This window comes from Myotis nattereri (assembly GCF_964212035.1).
Source record: "Myotis nattereri genome assembly, chromosome: 16".
In the NCBI taxonomy this organism is placed as follows: domain Eukaryota; kingdom Metazoa; phylum Chordata; class Mammalia; order Chiroptera; family Vespertilionidae; genus Myotis; species Myotis nattereri.
The window spans coordinates 21,169,257-21,192,930 of NC_138091.1; the positions used below are offsets into that span (position 1 = coordinate 21,169,257).

Sequence of the window (23,674 nt, forward strand, 5' to 3'; positions counted from 1 at the left end):
TGACGTCAACTCTACAAAGAGACTAAAAGCTCTCCGAGGGCAGGAACAGTCTGCCATGCATCCCTGCCCTAACTGCCCACCCTCACCCTTCTGAACAAAACCTCATTTTTGTGGAAGGCCTCATTTTTTACCGCTTCATATGCCAACCCTCAAGACTGGCTGTGTCCAGAGACCTGTACCCAGGGCATACGCAAGCAGTGCTGGCAACTGAACGGCAGGGCAGAGGAAGGCTGGCCTGGGAAACCTCTCAGCTAAGATGCGGGAGTTGTAGGCAGAAGGAGCTCCCTTGAAAGGGGGGACTTCTCAGGCGTGAGCTAATTCCCAGCCGCAGGATAGTATTTTGAGCTAATGACCAATGCTATTTTTCCCTCCTAGAACTTCCCTCATTTTCAATTCACTCCGTTGGGGCAGGTCAGTACTCACTGCCCAAAGGAGGGATGCAGATGGAAGTGACTTTTGTTGAAGTCTCAGGGGAGAAAGAGGACCAGGATGCAGACAAGATTGTTTGGCCAGAAATATGGCGAGAAAAGGAACAACAGCGGCGAGGAGGAGCAGTAGGAGGTTCGAGCAGAGAGGTGTGTCTGCTCAGGGCTTCCCAGACAGACAGGCAGACACGCATGGTAAACGGAGCAGATAATTCCCAGTCCCAGAATCTGGTGTTGGAAGCCTCAGAGCCCCAGGGCCAGGCCGCCCAGCATGGCACCATCTGGTACCGGATGACTCAGTAACCTACTGCTCACACGCACACCGGGGTGTTTCATGCTGTCCGAGGATTACATAGCACCGTCTTTAGGTGGGTGGGCATGCCAGACAGACAGCCCATAGGACTAGGGCTTCACATAAAAACTACGGAGGGAGAAAATGCATTTCTCTTTCTTACACCCCTAAGCTGTAGGCTGAAGGTCACGGCGCTAAATACAGTCAGTCCCACCACTCTGGTGCCGCTGCTACCTTTCCAGCATCTGCTACCCAGATACGCCAGGGAGCAAGCGCCTGACCAGCCTCCTCCAGGCCAGAGGCCCCCAGACTGAGGAGGAGAGCGTGACAAATGCAACAGCCCCACCCATGTTTCCCACAACTTACGGGGAAACCAGGGCCCCAGAAGAGCTCTGGTTTGCCCTCATCTCTGACCTCTACATAACAGGAAGTGGCTACTTACTTGACCTTCAGGCCTGCCAGCATGGTCTTGTCGATCCTGCCAAGAGAAAAGCAAGGGCTGTGGTCAGTGCCAGGACTGAAGGCTCCCCCGTAGCACCTGCAGGCGAGAGGTCCCTGGGTCAGTCCAGACCACCAGACGGACGGCGCAGCAGGGACAGCTGCTCCGGGGGGAGTTCTCCTCCAGCCCCGGCAGGGAGGGCAGTGAGCTCTGGGAGGGCTGGAGCCACACAGAACCCTATGAGGCGGGTCCAGTTATTCTCTCCATTTTAGAGGTCAGGAAACTGAGGCTCAGAAGGGTAAAGTCAATGTCCGAGCCTGAAGCCAGGCATCCGACGCCAGACCCAGGGGTAGTAAGCACTTTGGGCAGCCTCTGCCTTCATCGCCCCCATTCCACAGGAAGACTCTGAAACCTAGACCCACCAGGCACTGGCAACTGGACATTCAGCACATCGGCACTTCCTAGGCTTCTACTTTGAAAAGATGCCAGCACCCTCCCCCCCAACACCTCCAGCACCAAGGGCCCTCCTGCTCTGGGAACTGCCAGTCCAGCCAAGGAGACAGGCCCCCCTCCTGGGACAGCCCCGACTGCAGCTCCAGGTGACGGGCAGGTGGGGCCAGTCACGCCCAGGAGCTCAGCACAGGGAAGATCACGTTTGCGGCAGACTGCCCTGGCAGCCAGCGCCTCTGCCCAGCCTGCGCCTCTCTGGAAGACAAGGCGGCGCTGCTCAGCTTCTATTTTTACCCTCCACATATGTCAGCCCTTATGGCTGGGAAAGAGGCCCCTTTCTCTCCAGAGACAGGAAGGTAGGCAAGATCGCCACCGCTGGTGTCTCCTCTTGTTTAGGGGTCACAACCACTACTGTCACCATCAGTGTCACCACCAGCACCACCAATGTCACCATCACCATCAGTGTCACCACCACCACCAGTGTCACCACCACCACCAGTGTCACCACCACCATCAATGTCACCACCACCACCAGTGTCACCATCATCATCAGTGTCACCACCATCACCATCAATGTCACCATCACTACCAGTGTCACCACCATCACCACCAATGTCACCATCACCATCAGTGTCACCACCACCACCAGTGTCACCACCACCACCAGTGTCACCACCACCATCACCATCAATATCACCATCACCACCAGTGTCACCACCATCATCAGTGTCACCACCATCACCATCAATGTCACCATCACCACCAGTGTCACCACCACCACCAGTGTCACCACCACCATCAATGTCACCACCATCACCATCAATGTCACCATCACCACCAGTGTCACCACCATCATCAGTGTTACCACCATCACCATCAATGTCACCATCACCACCAGTGTCACCACCACCACCAGTGTCACCACCACCATCAATGTCACCACCACCATCAGTGTCACCATTATCACCATCCCATCAGCATCACCTCTGCATCAGTAACACCATCAGTGCCACCAAAATCACCACAACTACAAGATGCTTAAAACCCTGGAAAGTTCTTTCAGCCACCCCTGTCCATCCAGCTCAGATCTGCCACAAGCTTCTTCCCATATACTTGACTGCTGGGGCCATTGGGGGCAGGAGAGTGGTCTCAGGGTGGAAGTTCAGAGGGGAAAGTTCAGACGGGTTGCTCCTAAAAGCTTTTAAGGGAGGTCCCAGAAATCACAAATCAGCACCAAGTTGGGGAAAGGATCCTTTCAGAGTGAACTCCCAGCACCCTTTTTTAATTTTTTTGCAAGCAATCAAATCCTATATAATAAAAGGGTGATATGCAAATTGACCCTAACAGCGAAACAACCAGTCCCTATGACGCACACTGACTACCAGGGGGCAGACGCTCAATGCAGAAGTTGCCCCCTGGTGGTCAGTGCGCGTCCACAGGAGGAGCGCGACTCAGCCAGAAGCCGGCTCATGACTGGCCAGCACAGCGATGCTAAGGATGTCCGACTAATGGCTTAGAGGGCTCCCAGAGGGATGTCTGACTGCCAGCTTAGGCCCGATCCCCCGTCCCCTGGGGGAGCAGGCCTTAGCTGGCAGGTGGACATCCCCCGAGGGTCCCCAGCTGGGAGAGGGCACAGACCAGGCTGAGGGGATCCCCCCCCCACCCCAGTGCACGAATTTTTGTGCACTGGGCCTCTAGTATATAATAAGAGGCATTTCTATGGAAACAAAAGAAAAACAAAGGTTAATGATTGGAGCAGGCTGTAATCCTGGTTTCTAGGTTTGAAAGCAGGTAATCAAGACTTCTAGATGTCTGTCTCTAATCCTCTTCCGACGGAGAGACAGTCATAGTCTGGTAGAGCCTCCTGGTCTCAGTGAGAATGTCTCTGCTGATCTTTTGCAGCTGGAACAGAGTGTCCAGAGTGGAGCTGTTGTGGTGATTTCTCTGACGTCTACATCAAGCTGTCCCACCTGAGCTCGCATGGCCTTGGGAAACAGGCAGTGTTAGTTCCGTGTTTCCAATGGATGGGAGAGTGAAAATGCTAGTTTGGAGAGCTGCGGCCAAGTACTTAAAAAAACTAGAAAAATTCAGGATCCAGGCCAGTTTACAGGTAGAAAAAAAATTTTAACTGCAAAGACAATGAACAGCACTAGAACCAAATATCCACAAAAGTATATTACAGTTTCTCCTGGAACCATCTTCTCTCTAAGATGACGCTCATTTTTATCAAAAACAGCCAAATTCAGACTAATTTATTTGCAAAATAAGTCTAGTTTCAATAAACTTGGCCTGATTATTTGTCTAAGCCCAGCAAGAATACTGTCAACCACATAGGCTCTTCTAAATCTGCTTTGCAGGAATTTTTCAGGAATCTTCAGAATGAATGTTAAAAGTCCTCTTAAGGCTAAGAAGCTAAGCCATGTTCTTGCCATCAGACTTCGCCGGCAGTACCTATAGACTTGGGGTTAATGCCTCTCTCCTCAAGGTCCCCAATATATCCTGAGCTTCTTACTTTGCAACCTTCGTTTCTTATCTGGAAAGACTATGTACTGTGAACCAAGGTAAGCAAGTTATCAAAAGTAAGCTGAAGCCCTGACCGGTTTGGCTCAGTGGATAGAGCGTCAGCCCTCAGACTGAAAGGTCCCAGGTTCGATTCCAGTCAAGGGCATGTACCTTGGTTGTGGGCACATCCCCAATAGGGGGTGTGCAGGAGGCAGCTGATCGATGTTGCTCTCTCATCGATGTTTCTAACTCTCTATCCCTCTCCCTTCCTCTCTGTAAAAAAAATCAATAAAATATATTTAAAGAAAAAAAAGGAAGCTGAAGCAAAATTAGAGTTTGGTTTTCTATCTCTGCTAAAAGGACTATTGGTCTGCTATTGATACTGTGAAAACAATTTCTGCCTAGAGAGCAAAGACTTGATATTTTGTCAAAATAATTTATGTTTTATGTTGTCTTAATCGGGTCCTTGATTATTTAAAAAAAAAAAAAACTGAACCTCCTCAATAGTAAGAACTAAATTTTGCTAACAATTATGTCAACTTCTGTGTTTTCCTTGAAATCTTTCATTGCCACTTTGGTTAAATGGATGATTAAGGATTGCTTCATCATGACTTATGATCCTATTTAGTCAAATGTCTAAACCTCTTGATATATTTTGACAAACTTCCTAAAATTTAAATTGTAAGTAAGAGTCTTGACGTGGGGATAACTTTGGGGTGTTCCGGAAGGGCCCCTGGGACACCTCAAATGCTTTGTTCTCCCAGCACCTTTTTATGTCAATTCCCAGCAGCAAAACAAGCCACGCCCATGGCTCCTGGCCCAAGTCCCTCCAGCTTCGTCTCCACGTGTCTCCTGGACCCCATCCTTGGGGCTTCCATAACTGGTCCCCTAGGGTCTCACTGGCCCCAACCCCTTCTGGGATGCCGACCCTCCTCCTCTCCCATTCAACCCACCATTGGAAGGTATGTTGGACCCAGGAGTCAGATCCCCAAATTCTACCGTAGAGAACTGTAACCCTGTTCTTGGTAACCCTGAACAATAAGCCCTTACATTTTACATTTTCTCAAGGAGTCTCTTAATTCTTCCAACATCGCTGTGCTGTGGGGAAGGCAGAAAGCCCCCACTTACACATGGAGAAACTGAGACCCAGAGAAGGGAAGTGTCCCATCTGAGTTCCTCAGTGAGTCAGGGTGGAGTCAGCACTGAACCTGCACTGCTGGCGTGGCACCCTCTCGGCCCAACCCCCTCACCACCGCCCGCACTCTGGTCGCAGCACCCCGTCCTCCCCACATCCACAGCTCCCAGCAGCCTGGCCCATACAGGGTTCCCACGCTGGGGCGTGGCCCGGGAGGGCGGGGCCTATGGCCTGGGCAGGGCTGAGACAGAAGATGGGGTAGTGGCTGTGACACGGGACTTTTCCCTTCCCAGAAGCCAAAGTCCCCAGGTTCAAAACCTTCTCCCCATCCCATTCACTCCCACCTCTGGTCTACCTCTGGCATTCAAAGGGGCTTTTAAAGTAACCACCCCCGAGATTGCGCTCACTGTCTGCAGTGGACCAGGCTCCACAAAGCTGTAAATTAGCCCCTAACCAACTGATATCCCCTCCCAGCGGACAGCCATCCCCAGATGACACCCACCCCAAACCTCCAAGCCTACCAGGAAGCCCTGCCATTCTCTCAAGCTCAACAAGTCCCCAACCAAGTGGGCAAAACGCCTCACTTAATCATTCCGTAAGCATCTCCTGCGCCCTTACGCTGTGCCAAGCACAGTCCCTCTCTCTGCTCCACCGTGTCACTGCCAGGCGAGGCCCAGCCCACATGTATCCCCGCCCAGCCTCGCACACGGCCCCTGACCAGGAAGCAGACTAGGGATTTGAACACAAACCCCAGCCTCAGGACAGCAGCCCTTGGTGTGAGTGTCGGGAAGGCCCATGAGCAGGCACCGGGCCACGCTGGGCCACTCCTGGCAACTCCTCTGTCCTCACCGGCCAAACACGGAGCACCCACAGGCCCTCCTCCAGAGGACGGGAGGCCAAGTGCTGTCGGGGAGGGGAAAGGGGAAACGGAAAGCTGCATGCATAGGGGACCAAGGAACCAGCCAAAGGACAGAGCCCTTCCATTCCCAGCCGCCCAGGCCTCCTTCCCGGTCTCCCTCACGTCTTGGGCCCCCCACCGCCCCCCAGCTTCTACACCAGGACACCCCCGGCCACCCTCTCTACAAGAGCGGGAACCTGACTTTGACAACGCCCCAGGCCCAGAAGCTGAAAGGAAACCGATAATGAAAACCACCAGACCCCCGCTCCCCAGCTGAGGAGACGCTGCCAGCAGCTGCTGACCAGACAAGCCTTTGACCTCCATCTCCCCATGTTCCGGCCCCCACGGAGGAAAAGGCCTGTTCTTTGTCCCAGACAGTAACTTAGGGGCAAGAGGCGGCCCCGAGCGCCAGGCAAGAGGCTTAGCACAGACCCAGCTGCTCAGGCTGGGACAGAGCTGGGATTGGCTGTCCAGGCTGAGGGACAGAGGGGAGGGACCTGGAGATTCAGGCCTGCCCCCTCCTCTCACGGCTCACCCCCTGCAGAGAGGAGGCAGCCCCAAGGTCAGCAGGCCACAGGCTCCTTCTGCCACCAAGTCACAAAGAGGACACAGACGGGAGCGTGACACACATGCACAGACAAGCACACACACAGGTACAGAATGCCAGAGGTACAGACTGGCACCGGCTCGGAAATAAAGGGCATGCACGTGGTCTCACCCACAGACACACCCTCCCGGCCAGGCACACACCTCACACACAGACACACGCTTCACGCACAATCTCAGGCACGCACACACATGCACAATCATCACAAAGGTGCCTACACATAAATGGGAACACATCACGCACACACACACACACACACACACACACACACACACACATTCAACCAGTCACCACATATACTGGCTCCAGCTCCAACCTTCCAACTTCCCTAGAAGATTATACCCAACAGACAGCGAGGAAAAGCTTATAGTGTCTGATGCCCCCGCCAGGATCCTCCACCTCCATCAGCTGGCATTAAAAGTGCCCCCCACTGACCCAGGGTTCAGGCATAACCTGAGGTCCCTGTACCCACAGCCACCCACAGTGCTCAACAAGACTGCACAGCTAGCCACCCCCATCCCTTCCACCACCCCCAACCTGTCACCCACCATCCGAAGCCCCCAAAGGACACGCTGCGCTTCCTGCCAAACATGGTTGTGGCCGCGGGGCCCCAGGTCCAAGCGATGTTCCTGGGGCTGTCGGCGAGGGGGTCTCGGTGCAGCAGCGTCAACGGGCCACCAGTGTAGGGCAGGGCGCCCAGCGTGACACCTCCCCCATGGCCTGCCCCCCAACCTGTACTTCCTGTGGGTGAGGCCACAGGGCCAGGAGGTGTGTCCTGAGTTCTGGGAGGCACCGAGGCAAGCAGGGGAGGTTGAAGAGGGCAGCTTCCCCACGCCCAGAGGAACTCGCAGCTCCGGAAAGGGCTCGGCTAGCAGATTACACCACAGCCCAAGCTGGCAGCTCAGCCCCAAACAGCCCTGGCTTCCCAGAACCCGAAGGAGGACCGTGGATTCCCACACTGGGCCAGGCCAGGAGAGGAAGACCTGGCTGGGAGACTGGGGGAGCCCTGCAGACTGGGGCCCCTCACACCCACTGTCCTAGATGGGACCTTTGCCTTCCTGCTCCACCATGGCTTAGCGCACACGAGGAAAGCCAGCTTCACACATGTAATGATTCCTGCACACATGCATGCACATGCTCCACCGGTACATATAGGCACATGCATGCTCACATGCATGTCATTAGATGCACACACATGTACACCGATACTGCACACTCACATGCAAGTTCATTAACAAACACCTGGACACACGTGTCTGTATATGAGACATGACACATCTTATACACATATAACTCCCCATCAGACACAGGCTCACACATGGATGAAGACACACATACATGCATCATATGTGATGCTCACGTATGTGCATCAACTGGCTCAGGAGTGGGCAGGAGAACTCAGCCCAGGCACACACTCAGATGGCACGCACGCCTGCAACATACATTCACAGGTACCCTACGCGGGCACAGATCTGCACTTCCCAGACCCTCTCACGTGTCTAGGCAGAGGCCAGCAGTGCCACACTTCATGCAACAGGGTGGGAGGTGGCACCTGTGTGCAGTGCTCTTTCCAGCTGGGACTGAAGGCGGGCCCTCATCTCCTGTGCACCAGCTCTGAGCACGCCAGGTACACAGTGGGCGCTCACCGAAACAGCCCGCGGAGGGCGTGGCACCTGCACTGGACCAGACTAGGGTAGGGGGACACCGAAGGGGCGCCAGGCCCTGCCCTGCCCCCAAGCAGAGGGAAAGGGAAACAACGCTGCTGTGGCTGCCACCAGTGGCCTCTCTCCCGGCCCCTCTCCCCGCAGCTTCCTGTTTGGGGGCCGCTGCTACTGGGGGAGTCAGGTCCTTGCTGTGGTGCCGGAGGGCCACCCCCAGGTTGTGGACAAATGGCACAGACATTTCTACTTTCTTGACTCCTCGAGGGGCACGGGCAGCAGCCTGGATGGGCCGTGAGAGCAGCTTCGGGGTCCTGACCCAGCTCAGGGCTGTGAGGGGCAAGTGTGGGACAGTTGGCCTTTCAGCCGGGCCCTCCAGCCACACCCTCCGCCCACCACCACGGGGGTTAGGATCACATGGCTCACCCTCTGGCTTGCATCAGAACACTGGCTCCCACACCCAGGGGATGCTGAACAGGTACCACGGTCACCTTGGGTCCTGCCTGCCCTCCATCCATTTGGCCTCTCTAAGAGCAAAGCAGCTCTGCTCCACCGACCCAGTGGAGCACCTGGCCAGGCCTGGCCAACCAGGACATCCACCCCCCTGGCCACCGAGACTGGCTCAGGGGCGGGCAGGAGACCTAAGCAGACCCAGTAGGACTCACTCGCAGCATACGGTACTCCCCCACTCTTACTCGGGGTTGCTAAACCAGGGGAGGGAGAGCAGACCTCGCAGCATCTTGGACTTCCTCGAGGCCACTGAGATCTGAGGAGAGGCCAGAAGCACCCATGCCCTCCCAGCTCCCCAGAATTAGGGGCTGGAGAGTGAGAAGGGAGGCCACAGATGGATTTTAATTTGTTTTCCGTACGTTCTGGAGGGAGGCAAGAGCCATCCTAGCACCTCCCCTACTCTCCTCTCCTCAGCACTCAGTCCCCCAAGTTTTGGAGCCGCGTGCCCTCCAGCAGGTTATGTAACTTCTCTAGGCCTCCGTTCCCTCCCGTATAATATAGGGTGGCTGCCACGAACCCCACAAGATTATAAGAGGACATATACACGTAGCACAGGGCTCCCACGCCGTTAGGGGAGCCGTTATAATTATTATCTATTATGATCCCATCGCCTCCCTCGGTCCTGCTCAGCTTCCGGTCACCCCTGCTCTGACCCCTCTTCTAAGTGGGGTGGCCAGTGAGGGAGAGATTGTGAGTCAAGAGAAAAGAGAAGCTCTGTGAGCCAGGCCCAGCCCTCCGGTTCCCCTTAAGCACAGCCCAGCTTCCTCCCAGCCCTCGGCTGAGTCAGCACGCGGGAGGTCGGAGCGGAGATGTGTGTGAGTTTACTGTGGACCAGCACCCACCGAACAGCCCAGCTCATTTCAGTCTCACAACCACCTGTGAGACGGTACCACTGTTACCCCCATTTTACCAGCGGGGACACCGTGGCTCGGAGAGGTTAAGGACCTTGACAAAATCGATCCGGCGTGATGGTGGCACAGCTGGGCCTAACTCCAGGGCCCACGTTCTCAGCCGCCGTTCCACACGGTGATCTGCTGCAGTGGGGCCGACCAGCCACCCAGCTGCCCCGTGGATCCTGACGCCTACAGAGATGCACAGGGGGGGCAGTGCCCATTTACAGATGGAAGATCTGAGGCCCTGAGAAGGCAACGCTCAGCTCAGCAGCTGGAAGAGGACAGTGGTCAAGTAGGAAAGTCTCCCACCACCTGGCCAGACAGGCTCCTTCCCTCCCGAGGCCGCTCCCTGCCACTCCTCAGAGCCGACTTTGAATCTCCCAGGCACAAGGCCCTGGCTTCCCTGGTGGAGGCCTGTGGGTGCTCCTAGTACCAGCTGAAGGGGCACGTCGCAGCCAGAGTCCCTGCCCCAGGGCAGAGCTCCAGGGCACCCGCCCAGCTCTCTGAACAGAGCCGAGAAAGCCGGTTGGGATCAGAGGGGACGAGGCAGCCCGGGCCCCAGCCAGCGACCCCTCCACTGTGTCTGCCGGCCTTTGGGGGCAGGAGGGAAGGGAGAGACAGTGTGGCTTCCTCTTCATGGGCAGCTCTGTCCTCACAGCCACCAACGGGGCTGAAAGATGAGACCAATTCCCTTCCCAGGCGAGGGGCTGAAGCAGTTACCGGAAGCTCAGGAAACAGATGCCCCTAGAGAGGCGGGCACATCATTCAGCCCCGACACATCATTCAGATCCGCCCCGACTCCGGGCAGCGTGAGTCGGCACCAGAACTGACCAGGTGGGGCTCAGCCCTCCTCATAGCTCGGCCACTGCGTCACCTTGCGCAGGTCATGAACTCTGGGGGCTCCAACTGCCTTCCCTCTGCTTCCTTTACAAGCCACGTGAGAACAGAGGACCCTCTGCTCACCAGAAAAGCAGGGCACCGTGGCATGTAGAGCCAGCAAGCCCACAGGGGGTGGAATTCACACCTGGGCATGAGATAAACGACATCCAACATCTGCACTGTGATTTACAGTGCACTGGCCACTTCCCACGCTCACATCTCAAGGGCTAGCCTGAATTTCCAACTGTGCAAGTTCTGGCAAAAAAGGCGATGACAAAAAACAAAAAAAAAAAACAACTGCAAGAGCAGGACTCTAACACAGGGTTGCACAATTCACTCTGATCTGCTCAGTAATGCCAGCCCACCAAGGCAACCACTAGCAATGCGTGGCCGTGGACCAAAGAAGCTACAAAGTGTACTGTGTTCTTTTTTAATTTTACATAATAATTACGTATCACTTTTGTCCACCAGATAGTAAAGGTTATAAAAAACAAACAAAGAGCCGAAACCGGTTTGGCTCAGTGGATAGAGCGTCGGCCTGCGGACTGAAAGGTCCCAGGTTCGATTCCGGTCAAGGGCATGTACCTGGGTTGCAGGCACATTCCCAGTGGGGGGTGTGCGGGAGGCAGCTGATCGATGTTTCTCTCTCATCGATGTTTCTAACTCTCTATCTCTCTCCCTTCCTCTCTGTAAAAAATCAATAAAAAAAATATTAAAAAAAAAAAAAAAAACAACCTTGAGCCCTGGCTGTGTTGCCTCAGTGTTTAGAGCCTTGGCTCGGGCACCAAAGGTTGTGGGTTCAATTCCAGGTCAAGGGCATGTCCCTGGCTGTAGCTGGGTTGCAGTTTCAATCCCCAGCCCCAGTCAGGGTGCGATGTGTCTCTCTCATATTGATGTCTGAGTCTCTTTCTTTCTCCCTCCTTCCCTCCTTCCACTCTGTCTAAAAAAAATCAATCGGGCCGAAACCTGTTTGGCTCAGTGGATAGAGCGTCGACCTGTGGACTGAAGGGTCCCAGGTTCGGTTCCGGTCAAGGGCATGTACCTGGGTTGCGGGCATATCCCCAGTAGGAGATGTGCAGGAGGAAGCTGATCGATGTTTCTCTCTCATCGATGTTTCTAACTCTCTATCTCTCTCCCTTCCTCTCTGTAAAAAATCAATAAAATATATTTAAAAAAAAATTTCCTCGGGTGAGGATTAACAAAACAAAAAACAAAACTAAAAAACAACCTTGATAATGGTGTGAGGATATAAGAAAACAGGAGGCACCCCCACCAATGTGTGTAGGTATTTGGCAATATCAAAATTTTAAATGCGCATACACTTTGTGCCAACATTTTTAGAAATTTATTCCACAGGCAAGTTCATACGAGTTGACAAGATCTATGCACACAAGTGTTAATTATATCACTGTAATAGCAAAATACAAAAAAAAAAATAACCTAAGTGACTGTCATTTAACTATATTGTGGAACTAGCATACAATTAAAATACTATGTAGATACTGAAAAGAAGGTAGAATTCAGATGTTACTATATAAAGATATCCTAAAAACTCATGCAGAATTAAAAAAAACACACAGAACAGGTCATATAGTAGAATCCCATGAATTTAAATAAATATGTAAATTCTCATGTTTGCCTAGAAATTTCCGGAAGGAAACATAAGCAATGGTCCCAGGTTGGTTACCCTGAAGAATGGGACTGGAACTGGAAATCTAGGGCAGAGGGACTTTTTACTCTATGTCCAGTGCTGCTTGATTTTCTTTTTACCATGAACATGTTATCATGTCATAATTTAAAGATTGCCGAAACCGGTTTGGCTCAGTGGATAGAGCATTGGCCTGTAGACTGAAAGGTCCCAGGTTCGATTCCAGTCAAGGGCATGTACCTTGGTTGCGGGCACATCCCCAGTAGGAGATGTGCAGGAGGCAGCTGATTGGTGTTTCTCTCTCATCAATATTTCTGACTCTCTATCTCTCTCCCTTTCTCTCTGTAAAAAAATCAATAAAATATATTTTTTTAAAAATAATCCAGAAACATTCTAGTTTTTTAAAAAATAATAATAATAATAATTTAAAGATTAAAAAGTGTTAATTATATCGATGGTTTGTTATAGAAGGAGGAGTGGGGAGAAGAAGAGGAGGAGGAGAAGCTACAAGCCTTTAAAACCTTCTTAAACTAGCCCAGCCTGTGTGCTCCGTTGGCTGGAGCGTCATCCCGTGCGCATAAAGGTTGCAGGTTCAATTCCAGGTCAGGGCACATACCTAGGTTTCAGTTCAGTCCCTGATTGGGACCCGTATGGAAGGCAATCAACTGATGTTTCTCTCTCTCCCCCTTCCTCTTTCTAAACATGTCCTCAGGTGAGAATTAAACACACACACACACACACACACACACACACCTTAAACTATTTGACCATTTGGAGCTCAAACTGACCCCAGTCCTGGGACCAGGGACCACCTCTTCTACCCCAAAGGGAAGTCGCGAGTCTGCCTTGCCCCAGAAAGGGAGGGCCAGGGTCTCTCCCTCACTGTCTGACTCCAAATGGTTCTTCCATCCACTCTGCTTTTAAGCAAAGTTTGTGCTTCCATCTTAAGAAAACCCAAGGGATGAGTGCCAAGTTGTACTTTCAATGGCCTCCGCCACAGTGCTGTAGTAACTATGAAACACTGGGAGCAACCCACATACCCAACAGTAGGGGGCAGGTTACAGACCGACCGCATCTCCCACCATCAGAGCACCTCTCAGCCAGTGCAAGGTACCAGGAGGTGTGGAAGTACAAGTAACGGCATGGGAAGAGAGTTACAGAAAATTTCTGAATGAAATGAAACCGGCTACCTCAAATGCTCAGGGCCATATTGTTCAAGGGGTGAGATCAAGGATCATGATTTTTTTTCTTCTTCTTTGGGCTTTTCTGAATTTTATAAGTTTTCTGAAATAAATAAGTCTTCCTTTTATAACTAAAAAGGGCCACACACTATTTAAAATGACAAATAAAAGGAAGCAAAAGGAGACAAGAAAGGGGATGGGCCCCGTGTTATAAAACAGTGGTTCTAAAATGCACGGGGCGCGAGAACCACCTGGGTCTTAAATAGCATGGGGTCAAACCCCAGCCCTGCTGCTTTGCCAGCAGTGTGACCTTAGGCAAGTTACTTAACCTCTCTGTGCCTCAGACCAGATTCCCCACCTCTAAAGTGGGGATACTAACAGTACCTACCTACTAGGGCTGTGGCAGGGCTAAATGAGTTAATACATGTTAAGCCTTCGGAGCAGGGCCAGGTATAGATCTATAGTCGTGTTAGCTAATGTGAGTGCTAAAATTATGACTCCATCATTCTGGGGTGGGGCCAGGAAACCTGCTTCTTTAACAAACTCCCCAGATGATTCTGCAATCAACTACAATACTGCCACCATCACTGGAGTCATCTGTAGGGAGGCTTGGCCACTAGTTGCTGTCTGAAGGGGATTCTTACTAAGAGAGATCGCGAAGCCAGCTCTTCGCTCTCCCTCCATCCGGCTGGGCCACTCCAACCCTTCCCTGCCATTGCAGAGCCTCTTCCTCACCAAGATGGGCCAGAAGGTGGACATCGGCGCCCCCTACAGGCATGCTTGTGTAGTGCAAGGAGGAAAAGGGGGTGTCTTCTTGCTGGTGGTTGCAGCCGCATTGCTCTCTAGCAAAAGGGATTGAGGGGTGGGGGAATCCTCTGTGTTGCAGGAGATAAGTAACAACCACTTGGGGTCAGAACACCAGGGTTGCAGCTCCGGGTCTGCAATGTAGTTGCGGGGAAATCACTTAAACTCCCTCTGCTTCAGTTGTTTCATCTGTAAAGAGTAATTGCGGTCATTTGTTGAGAATCTCCCATAAACCAGGTATGCCATACTTTTTATTTCATTTAATCCATAACTTTGTCCTTCCTGGTGAGGAAATGGAGCTCAGAAACATTAAGAAACCCACTCAGGTCACAGGGCTGGTAGGTGATGGCAACAGAATAAAAACCCAGAACATGGATTTTTTTTTAACCTCACCCAAGGATATATTGTCCATTGATTTTCTTAGAGAGAGTGGAGGGGGGGAGAGAGAGAAAAAGAGAGAGAGAGAGAGAGAGAGAGAGAGAGAGAGAGAGAGAAGAAAGACACATCGATTGGTTGCCTCCCAAAAGTGCCCTGAAGAGTCTCAGGTTTGATTCCCAGTCAAGGGATGTACTTCTGTTGCAAACTCAATCCAGGCCACGGTTTTAACCACATTGCCATTCCTACAGGGAAGGCTTACTGCAGAGCAGGCCCCAATTGAGGGCAGTGCTAGATGTGAGATAGCACCAGGCAGGGCCAGGGCAACCCCAAGGTTCATTGGGCCCCTGCCAGTGCCCAGCTAAGGAGCAGCCACAACCTGGGCTGGAATGAACAAACCTTGAGTTTCCTCCCCCAACACCAGCAACCTGGGGGGGAGGGGGGGCGGGAATCATACCTCCAGCAGATGAGCAGTGACTCAGGGGGGAGGCAAGTGGGGAGACACAGGAAAGGCTCCCTCAGACACTTTGTTAAAAAAAGGCCTGCAGCTCAGCCTGGCCGGTGTTGCTCAGTAGTTGAGTGTAGATCTATGAACCAGGAGGTCACGGTTGGATTCCCAGTCAGGGCACATGCCCAGTTTGCGGGCTCTATCCCCAGTGGGGGGCGTGCAGGAGGCAGCCGATCAATGATTCTCTCTCATCACTGATGTTAGCATCTCTTCCTCTCCCTTCCTCTCTGAAATCAATAAAAATATATTTTAAAATAATAATAATAAATTTAAAAATTTTAAAAAGGCCTGCAGCTCCAACACAGCTTGTTCATGATTCATTTATCCTGATTTCCCTGGAGAAAGATGGGGGCCCTAGCAGGGTCTGCCCCACCCCCAGGCCCGAAGGAATCCTGCTGGAGCCCCAGAATCGTGTCATCTCCATCTGCCCCTTAGAAGAGCTGGCTCAGGATGATATAATAAACCGAGACAGGAAAGGCCTTTTCCACTCAAGGTCTCCACTCCTCTCCCATCACTGCCCCCACCCTCAAAAGGGCTCTGCACAATAAGGTGCCTCCTATGACAGAAGAGAGTGAGGAATTGAGGCTGGATCTCGTAGTTTGGTGAAAATCTACATCAACACCTCACCTGTGGCAAGGGTGACCCATGGATGGAAGAGGAGTCCCTACTAAAGAATAACCCATGAGGTACATATTGGTGGTGTCCCCATTTTACAGGTGGGAAAATTGGGGCACAGAGAGACTAAGTAATTTGCTCAAGCTCACACTCCTAGTAAGTGGCTGCAGCAGATTATAGTCCCCAAAAGTGGCCACACCATCGCACAATATATCCCCCATCCCACCTGCTCTTCTCACCGTGTGACATGACACCCTCCGTTACGAGGCGGGCGTGGATGTGTGTGGATCTGTGACTGTGACAGAAGTGGTGCTGCATCATCTCTAAGGCTGGATAAGAAAAGGTGAAACAGCTTCGGCCTCGCTCTTTCTTGGGATCCTTGCTCCTTAAGCAGCCCCCATGCTGCGGGGAAGCCCAGAGAGAACACGGGAGAGGCCCGTGGGGCAGGGAACGGAGGCCTCCAGCCAAATGCCAGACATGAGAGTGACGGGGGCTTCCAGCCCCCAGACTTCGAGGCACCCAGATGACGATGGCCAAGCAGAGACAAGTATCGCCACTGAGCCCTGCCCAAACTGCAGATGCTTAGAGCTTGGGCTTGGAGTCAGACATATCTTCATGTATTCATTCATTCATTCATTCATTCACTCATTCATTCATTCATCCATCAAATCTTTACTGCATCCCCACTGTGTTCCAGGCTCCCTGCTGGGGCAGTGACTACTTTAGGTGAACAAGACGGATAAATCCCTGCCCTGGGGGATATAAAGGGTGGGGAGGTGGAGGATAGTAGGGGTTTCACCTTACACAGGTATTTGCCATAGGGTGATATAGTCGAAGGGGTCTGGATGGGTGGGAGCCCTGTTTAGAGGGGAGGATCTGGGGCGGCCTCTCTGAAGGGGAGACTGCAAGGATGAGACGGATCCAAGTTTGTGAAGAGTGGAGAGCACAGCAGCAAGTGTCAAGAATAGACCTGGGTTCACTTACTCGCTGTGTGACCTGAGAGAAGTAACCCAGCCTCTCTGAGCCTCCACTTCCTCATAGGATGAGGATGCTTTCAGAACCCACCTCACAGGATTGTTCTGAGGAGCCAATGAGCTAATACGTGTGGCGTGTGCAGCCCGGGGCCTGGCACAAGAAGAGCTCCATCCATTTATGTGATTGTGGTGCAGGAATTATGCTGAGGCCCAGGCCCCCAGTGGGCTGCCCAGAGCCTCAGCGACCACTCTGCCAGCCACAGGGAAGAGAGGAGGGGTGGGGAGCCTCCCCACTGCTGCACCGGTGCCCAAGCTTCTGAGAGGGGGTTGAGTGGGTGGGGGTGCACATTCCCTGGAGCAGCTGACATCCAGCCCAGCTTCCACCCACCCTTGCAGCCGTCCCTGACTCATCTCCTCAGCCCAGGGCTTACCCACCCGTCACCCTTAGCTCAGAGCGCAAAAAACAGGGCTGGAGGTTGGACTGATTGTCCCTCCCCCAGCCCCACCCCAATGGCAGGGGCACCCACACAGCCACTGAGGGAGAAGCAGCTTCCTCAATGCAGAGAGAGACAGGGACAGGAAGCCTGGAGAGAGGGCAGAACTGGACAGGGCATAAGCCTCAGGGATCCCAGGGGCCAGGAAAGCCTGCTGGGGTACAGTATCACCTGCCACCGACCAGGCACACCCTGGAGGACCCTGGTGGGTGGCCATCACACATCCCCAGAGAAGAGACCAGGAACAACCCGGAGCACCCCACGGTCACACAGAGATGTGCTCAGGGGCCCTACACAGAGCCACACACAGATGTGCAGACACCGCGACCCAGCAGCACGTCCTCCAGGGACACATGCGCACAGATGTGCACCCCTCACTGCTCCTGACAGCCGTCACTCCCCTCTGCTCTCGCTCACCACCAGTCATCTCATCAGCAGCCCCCCCCCCCCTCCGTGCCTGTGCCTGATGCCATCTCTTGACCCAGACCTGGCAGGCCCATCATGATTCAGGAAGGAGTCTGACAGCCTTGGATCTGAACTAGGGGAGAGGGTGGGACACCAGCCAGCCCGGGAAGGGGGGCTGCTCAGGCCAGGTCCTCCGGAGCACAATCCTCGCCTTGGCGCCCCACTTGCCTTGGGAGGCCCCTACAACTGCTTCAGATCTTGAGCAGGTGGAGAGGAATCCCCTTGTGACTGTTTGGAATTCCCTTCAGGGGGTTGGTGCGGGGGGGATGGCAAACTGAGGGGGAAAGGCAAGTACAGCATGGCAGGCTGAGGTCAGACATGAGGCAGAACTTCCCACTAGAGAAGCATCCAAGGCTTGAAGGAGGTGTAGGCAGAAGAGAGTGTCCCCTGGCTCCATAAAGATGCCCTCTTGAAAAGCGGAGAAGATGGACAGGCTGGCATTACTGTTTTTGGGTGTTTTTTTTACTAAACTTATGAAAAACAAAATGAGTCCCAAATTACAGAGGGCAGAGGAGTCCTTAAATGACTGTAAAGAGAGACAGTGGCTGCTGCCCCTGCTCAGCCCAGGCCAGGTGTGATCTCGCCTCTAGGCCGAGGGACGGACGCAGTGACCTTTATATGCCAGCCCGAGCTGCCCGTGCATGAGCAAGAGGCAGCTGGACACATTCCCCACTGCGTGACCTCTCCCTGAGGGGCTGGCACGTTGCTCAGAGATGGGAGAGGGCAGGGAGACAAGGGCCACCATGGTACCATGGCAACAGGCCTCAGCAGAGACACATCCATGCCTTGTCCAATCCCTGCTCACAACAGAACCTAAGTGTTTGCAGACAACACCTCTCCTGCCAAAGGGGGTGGTGGCCTGGGAGGGACAGGTGGACGCACTGGGGAAAGGAGAAGGAGGCTTCTAGGGGCTGTATCCGGAAATAAAAAGCCTGCTGTGGCTTATGCCCCAGAACTCCTCTAACTAACCCTCAACCACTGCCTTCCTGTCTCTCACACCACCCCATCACTCCCCCACAGGCCCAGCCTGTCCCCAACACCCCGGCACCCCTGACCCCCCTGCACCAGGGCTGCCCAACTCACCCCACAGCCCTGTTTCCTCCATCATTCTTGACCACCTTCTGCCAACTCACTCTTCCTTCCTCCCTTCCTGCCTTCCGTTTCCTCTCGCCCTCTCTCCCATCCCCCTGCCCTGTCCTCCCCACTGATGTGGCCCAGACCAGTGCCCACGACCATCTGCCAGCTTCAAACGCCAGCATCTGCCCTCCCTCCACTCCTCCTTCAGGCACCTGCTTCTGAGCTGCCTGCTCATCCCCTCTGCCCACCGCCGGGCTCCATGTCCTCCTGGGACAGACTCCAGCAAGAGTCTGAGGAGCCCCCAGGGGCAGGGCTACTGCTGGCTCCAATTCAGCTCCAGGAGGAACTGGCCAGGTAGGTATCCGGGCCTGGAGCCCCAGGTTCTACAACCGGGAGGAAAGTCGTAAGCAGTCCCTTTACCCAGCCGCCTCCTCCGCTTGAACAAATGACTATCTGAGCCACTGTAAGGCGCCGTCTTCCCGAATATACAGAAATGCTCCATTCGAGGAACCCTTGCTACGGACCCATCACCGTGTTCAAAAATTTAACAAACCTCTTATTGTAACTCAGAAACCCCAGATAAGGAAATAGAGGCTCAGAGGAGGTGGGCACTTTGCCCAAGGTCATGCCGTGTGTTGGACACCTCAGGGCGCCACTTCGAACCCTCTCGGCCCCATTTCTCACTCCAGCAGCTTCGGCAACGACCAGCTGGTCCCCTGTGGGCTGGGAGGCAAAGCTCCATCCAGGGCCACACCAAGCCTTCTCTGTAGCTACCGGGTGGGACGCCCACAGGAGCCCACTTGGGGGCTCACCCATGTGCCCCTGAAATCTCATGGGAGTTCATGTCCATGAAGGTGTCCTGGCCATCAGGGGACAGAGCTACTGGATGAACACTCCCATGTTTTTCTCTCCAACAGGGCAGTTGAAACGCATTCCACAGGCTCCCAGGAGACGGGCTCAGGACAGAGAGGGGGTGGAGATAAAAATAATGCATCCTTGTGCTGCCTTCCCCTTCTCTCCTTCACACCTCCTGCTCCCGCCCTTCCTCCCTGGGACCACTTCCCAAGTGTACAGCTCGGGTTCTGCTTTTGGGAAACACAGGTGAGACCCAGCGAGCAAGGGGGGGGGGGGCTGGAGCTGGGAGTTAAACCCACGTCGGAGTGACAACGGGCACTGTATGCGTAACCACCACCACCCATGTCGGACTCCCTTTCCCTCGAGGTTCAAGTCATCTGAACCACTGTGGTTCCACCACACTTGATCCCACAGGGTCATGGAAAAGAGGGAGGGGAAGGTGCGGCGGTGCCCACAGCCTAAGGGTCATCTTCTGGGGAGCTGGGGTCACCTCCCACCAAACTGCTCCAACCCCCTGGGCTGAGCGGCAGGCCCAACTGGCCATGCCCCGGCCCTGCCCAAGTTGAGCACCTGCCTCTGCTCAGACACTTCTGTGGCTCTTCAGCTCCAGGCCCCGTTTCACTCCCCACCAGCCCCTCAAGCCCCACCCATCCCACTTCTCAACGTCTTGAAAGGGAGGGGACACCTGAGGTAGCTTTTTGGAGCCTCTGTGGCCAGATCTGGCAGACACCCACCCTGACCCACCCCTGGACTCAGAAAAACCAAGACACCTGCTTGGAGGAGAGGGCAGAGCCTCCCTGGACTCCTGCCCACGTTGCAAAGATGGGCCTTTCCTGGGGAAAGAACTGCAGGGACCTCGCAACCCCAGCAGCTGGGTGAGCTGTCTGTTTACTCCTCACCCGCTGCAGGAAAAGCAGGGAGGTAGGGTCTTCTCCCCTCTCCATGGGAAACTGAGACCCGCAGGGCTTAAGGGGCAGCCCCAGCGTCACGATGCATGAAAAGAACCAGAGTCCTGGCGCCGGCCCAGGACAACCCTATTATTCCCTGTGGAGGCTGCTCTGGTGGGGGCCACTCAGAGGCAGATCCCGGCATTCAGAGGCCAAACCCCACTTGCATGTAAATGCCCTTCAGTTTGTTAAGGGTGTAGCGGGAGCGACGGAAAACAGGAGAAATAAGGATGCCCCCTCCACCAGCAACCAGGTCCAGACACTCAGGGTCCGGTGGTGGCAGACAAGTGGCGTCTACACGGTCCTGAGCTCCCCTGAACACACACCTGTCTTGGACCCCCTCTGGGGGGCTGGCTCCCCCTCACACACACCCAGGTCCTCCGGGGTGAGCATCAGGCTGGAGGCTGGCTCTGCCCCAGAGGTCCATGAAGGCCTCTCAGTCAGTCCCTCAGGACCCCAGCTCCGCTCCCTGTGACAGGCACGGGCTGGAGTGAGGATGGGGTGGTGTTTATGACCTCTGGGCGCGTGGGGGGGTGAGGGGCGGGAGTGCAGGGGGAACAAACCAACCCAGCGTAGCCACAGGGTCCTCCCGAGGTTCTCCGCTTCTTCCTTCTCCCGCCACCTGTCAACACCCACCTCTGACCCCCTCCGTCAGCTTCCCCGGCAGAGACTGGCAGGCTGAGCCACCTCGCGCTCGGCACACACACCCCTGTGCACGGCGTGTGTGCGCAGCGCCCCACCCGCGCGGGTTTCCGAGGACAGACACCCCCCTCCCAGACAGCCCGCCGTCGGCTGGCTCGCTCCGCGGAGTCGCAGCGCGGAGCGCACTCACTCCATACGGGCAGGATTTCTCTTGGCACACACGCGCATTTACACTCACAACACACGCCCCGGCCCCGCGTGCAGTCACACCCAAGACTCACGTCCGGCTCCGAGCTGATGCGGGAGGCACAGCCCGCCCCGGACCTGCGGACCCGCCGCGACGCCGGCGCCCAGGCTCCCTGCACCGAATGTCAACAGTCAGGCGCGGCGGCTGCCTCCGCCCGTGCGCCCGCCGTCTCCATCCGGACCGGCCCCCTCCTCCTCCTCCCCGCCGGCGGGCCGCTCTCGCCGCCCGCCCAGCGCGTGCACCGTCACCGCGGCGCGCACACGCGCACACCGCGCACCCGCCACCCGCCACCCGCCACCCGCACACCCGGCGGCGCGGCTCGGCCCGGGACGCACCCGGCGCGCCCGCCCGCCCGCAGCCGCGCACACCTGGCGGGCCAGGGGCTGGGGTCCTCCCGCCGCCACCCGCGCGCTGCGGCCGCACCCACCTCGCTCTCCCGCCCCCGCGACACCGCCCAGTGGGCCCGTGGCGCCCACGGTGCTCACCGAGCGCCGCCGCCTCGCAGCTGCCGGAGCGGGAGTGGGAGGTCGGGCACCGCGGCGGACGAGGGCGCGGGGGTGGGAGGGGGAGCCCCGCGGGCCCTGAGCGCCGCGACCTCGGTAGGGACGCCTCGTCACCGTCACCGCCGCCCGGGGACTGCCCGCGGCCGCTCCTCGGGAACAAAGGCGCGGGGCGGGGCAGGCGCGCCCCAGGGACCCAGGGGAGGAAGGAGGGAGCAGCCCACCTGCCCACTGAGGTTCCTGGAGGAGGAGGCCCCCGGGGCTGCGGGGAAGCGGGTGCAGGAAGCCCCTGGGTTCCTGGTCTACTGAAGGCCCTCTGGAGCCGTCTCCAGCCCTGAGAGCGGTGGGCCTGGGAGGGATGCAGTGCTATCGGCACTTGGAACTGGGGGGCTTCAAGGGCTGCCAGAACCCCTGAAAGTGCCCCTGCCTCGGACTGGCAGCCCGGAGTTTTCATTCACTCAGTCCACACGGACCTCAGCCTCTGCCCAGCCAAGGGCACTCGGAACCTGAGGCTGAAGGAAAGAAGAACCTTCTAGGCAGCCTTGGGGATGCCCACATCTCTTCCCCGAAGCCTCCACGGGGGCGGCCTCTGAATATGGCTTGCACACCTCGGTGATGAGGAGCTCACTCCCTAAGGGGCCGACCTGGACGCCCTGGAGCAGCCCTCGGGGCTAGAAAACCTTTTCTTTCAGGGCCCACAAATGGCCTTGCTTCTGTCTGTTGGCCATGGCCTCACTCTGCTCTGGCCACAGTGGCTTTCTGCTTCTAGAACATACTTAGGGCCTTGCACCAGCTGTTCTGCCTGCAGGAATACTCTTCCACCCCATCTCCTGAGCCCCTCCCACCCCCCCACCCCCCATCCATTCAACACCCCTCGCCAGCACCTTTTCCATGGGCTACCCCCTGTGTCCTTCAGGACTCAGCCCAAATGTCACCTTGTCAGAGAGACCTTCCACCCCTCCCAGAGTCCCTCACGCCCACTAGTCACTCTTCCCCTCGATGCCCCGTTTCAGTTTCTTTAGCATCTGAAAAGTTCACTCTGACATTTTCTTGTCTATGTGTCTGTAGTCCGTCTCCCCCACTAGAACGTGTGCCCCATGGAGGCAGGGCCCTTGTCTGCATGGAGACAAGACACTATAACCCCAGGGCCTGACCTACAGCAGGACGGGAGGGAGACCGGGTGGCCAGCCCATGGTCTGAGTCCCGTTGGCAGCCTGGTCCATCACCCAAAAGGCAGTCTGCTCAGCCGTTCCAGGGTAACATCTGGCACGGTGTTGGCAGAGGACCGGTGCTCCGTCCCTGTCCGCCAAGTAAATGAACAGACACAGGAACATTCCTCCGAAAGTCTGAGACTCCAAACAGCGGGTCCTGCCCTCTCCTGTTCTGGACTCTGCCCTGAGCTCATGCAGATCCACGATGTGAGCATTTTCTTAAAACCTAAAACGCAGGGCCATTCCCAAGCTTCTAGTCTATTGGAACTCCCCAGACAGCTCTGATTCCCTCACCCCCTGCCCAGGCACAGACAGGATTGGAGGCCAAAATGGACTTCTTTATCCCAGCTGAAGTGAACCTCCTAGACCTGGATCCAGCCCCCAGGGCAGTACGGGTCCCCATTCTGACATCTCCACTGTTGGGATGGTGCCCAGGTTCCTGC

General features: G+C 55.3%; 1 protein-coding gene across 1 annotated transcript in view; it reads right to left on the reverse strand.

The window, feature by feature from the left end:
* Positions 1-21,715, reverse strand: part of RAP1GAP2 (RAP1 GTPase activating protein 2) — a 188,241-nt gene extending 166,526 nt beyond the window's left edge. The window contains exons 1-2 of the mRNA XM_081109358.1: positions 21,555-21,715; positions 1,160-1,195 (exon numbers count right to left, since the gene is read on the reverse strand). Of these exons, the coding sequence (XP_080965484.1) occupies positions 1,160-1,182 (23 nt within the window). The 5' untranslated portion in view covers positions 1,183-1,195; positions 21,555-21,715. The remainder of the gene's footprint in view (positions 1-1,159; positions 1,196-21,554) is intronic.
* Positions 21,716-23,674: the final 1,959 nt, after the last annotated feature.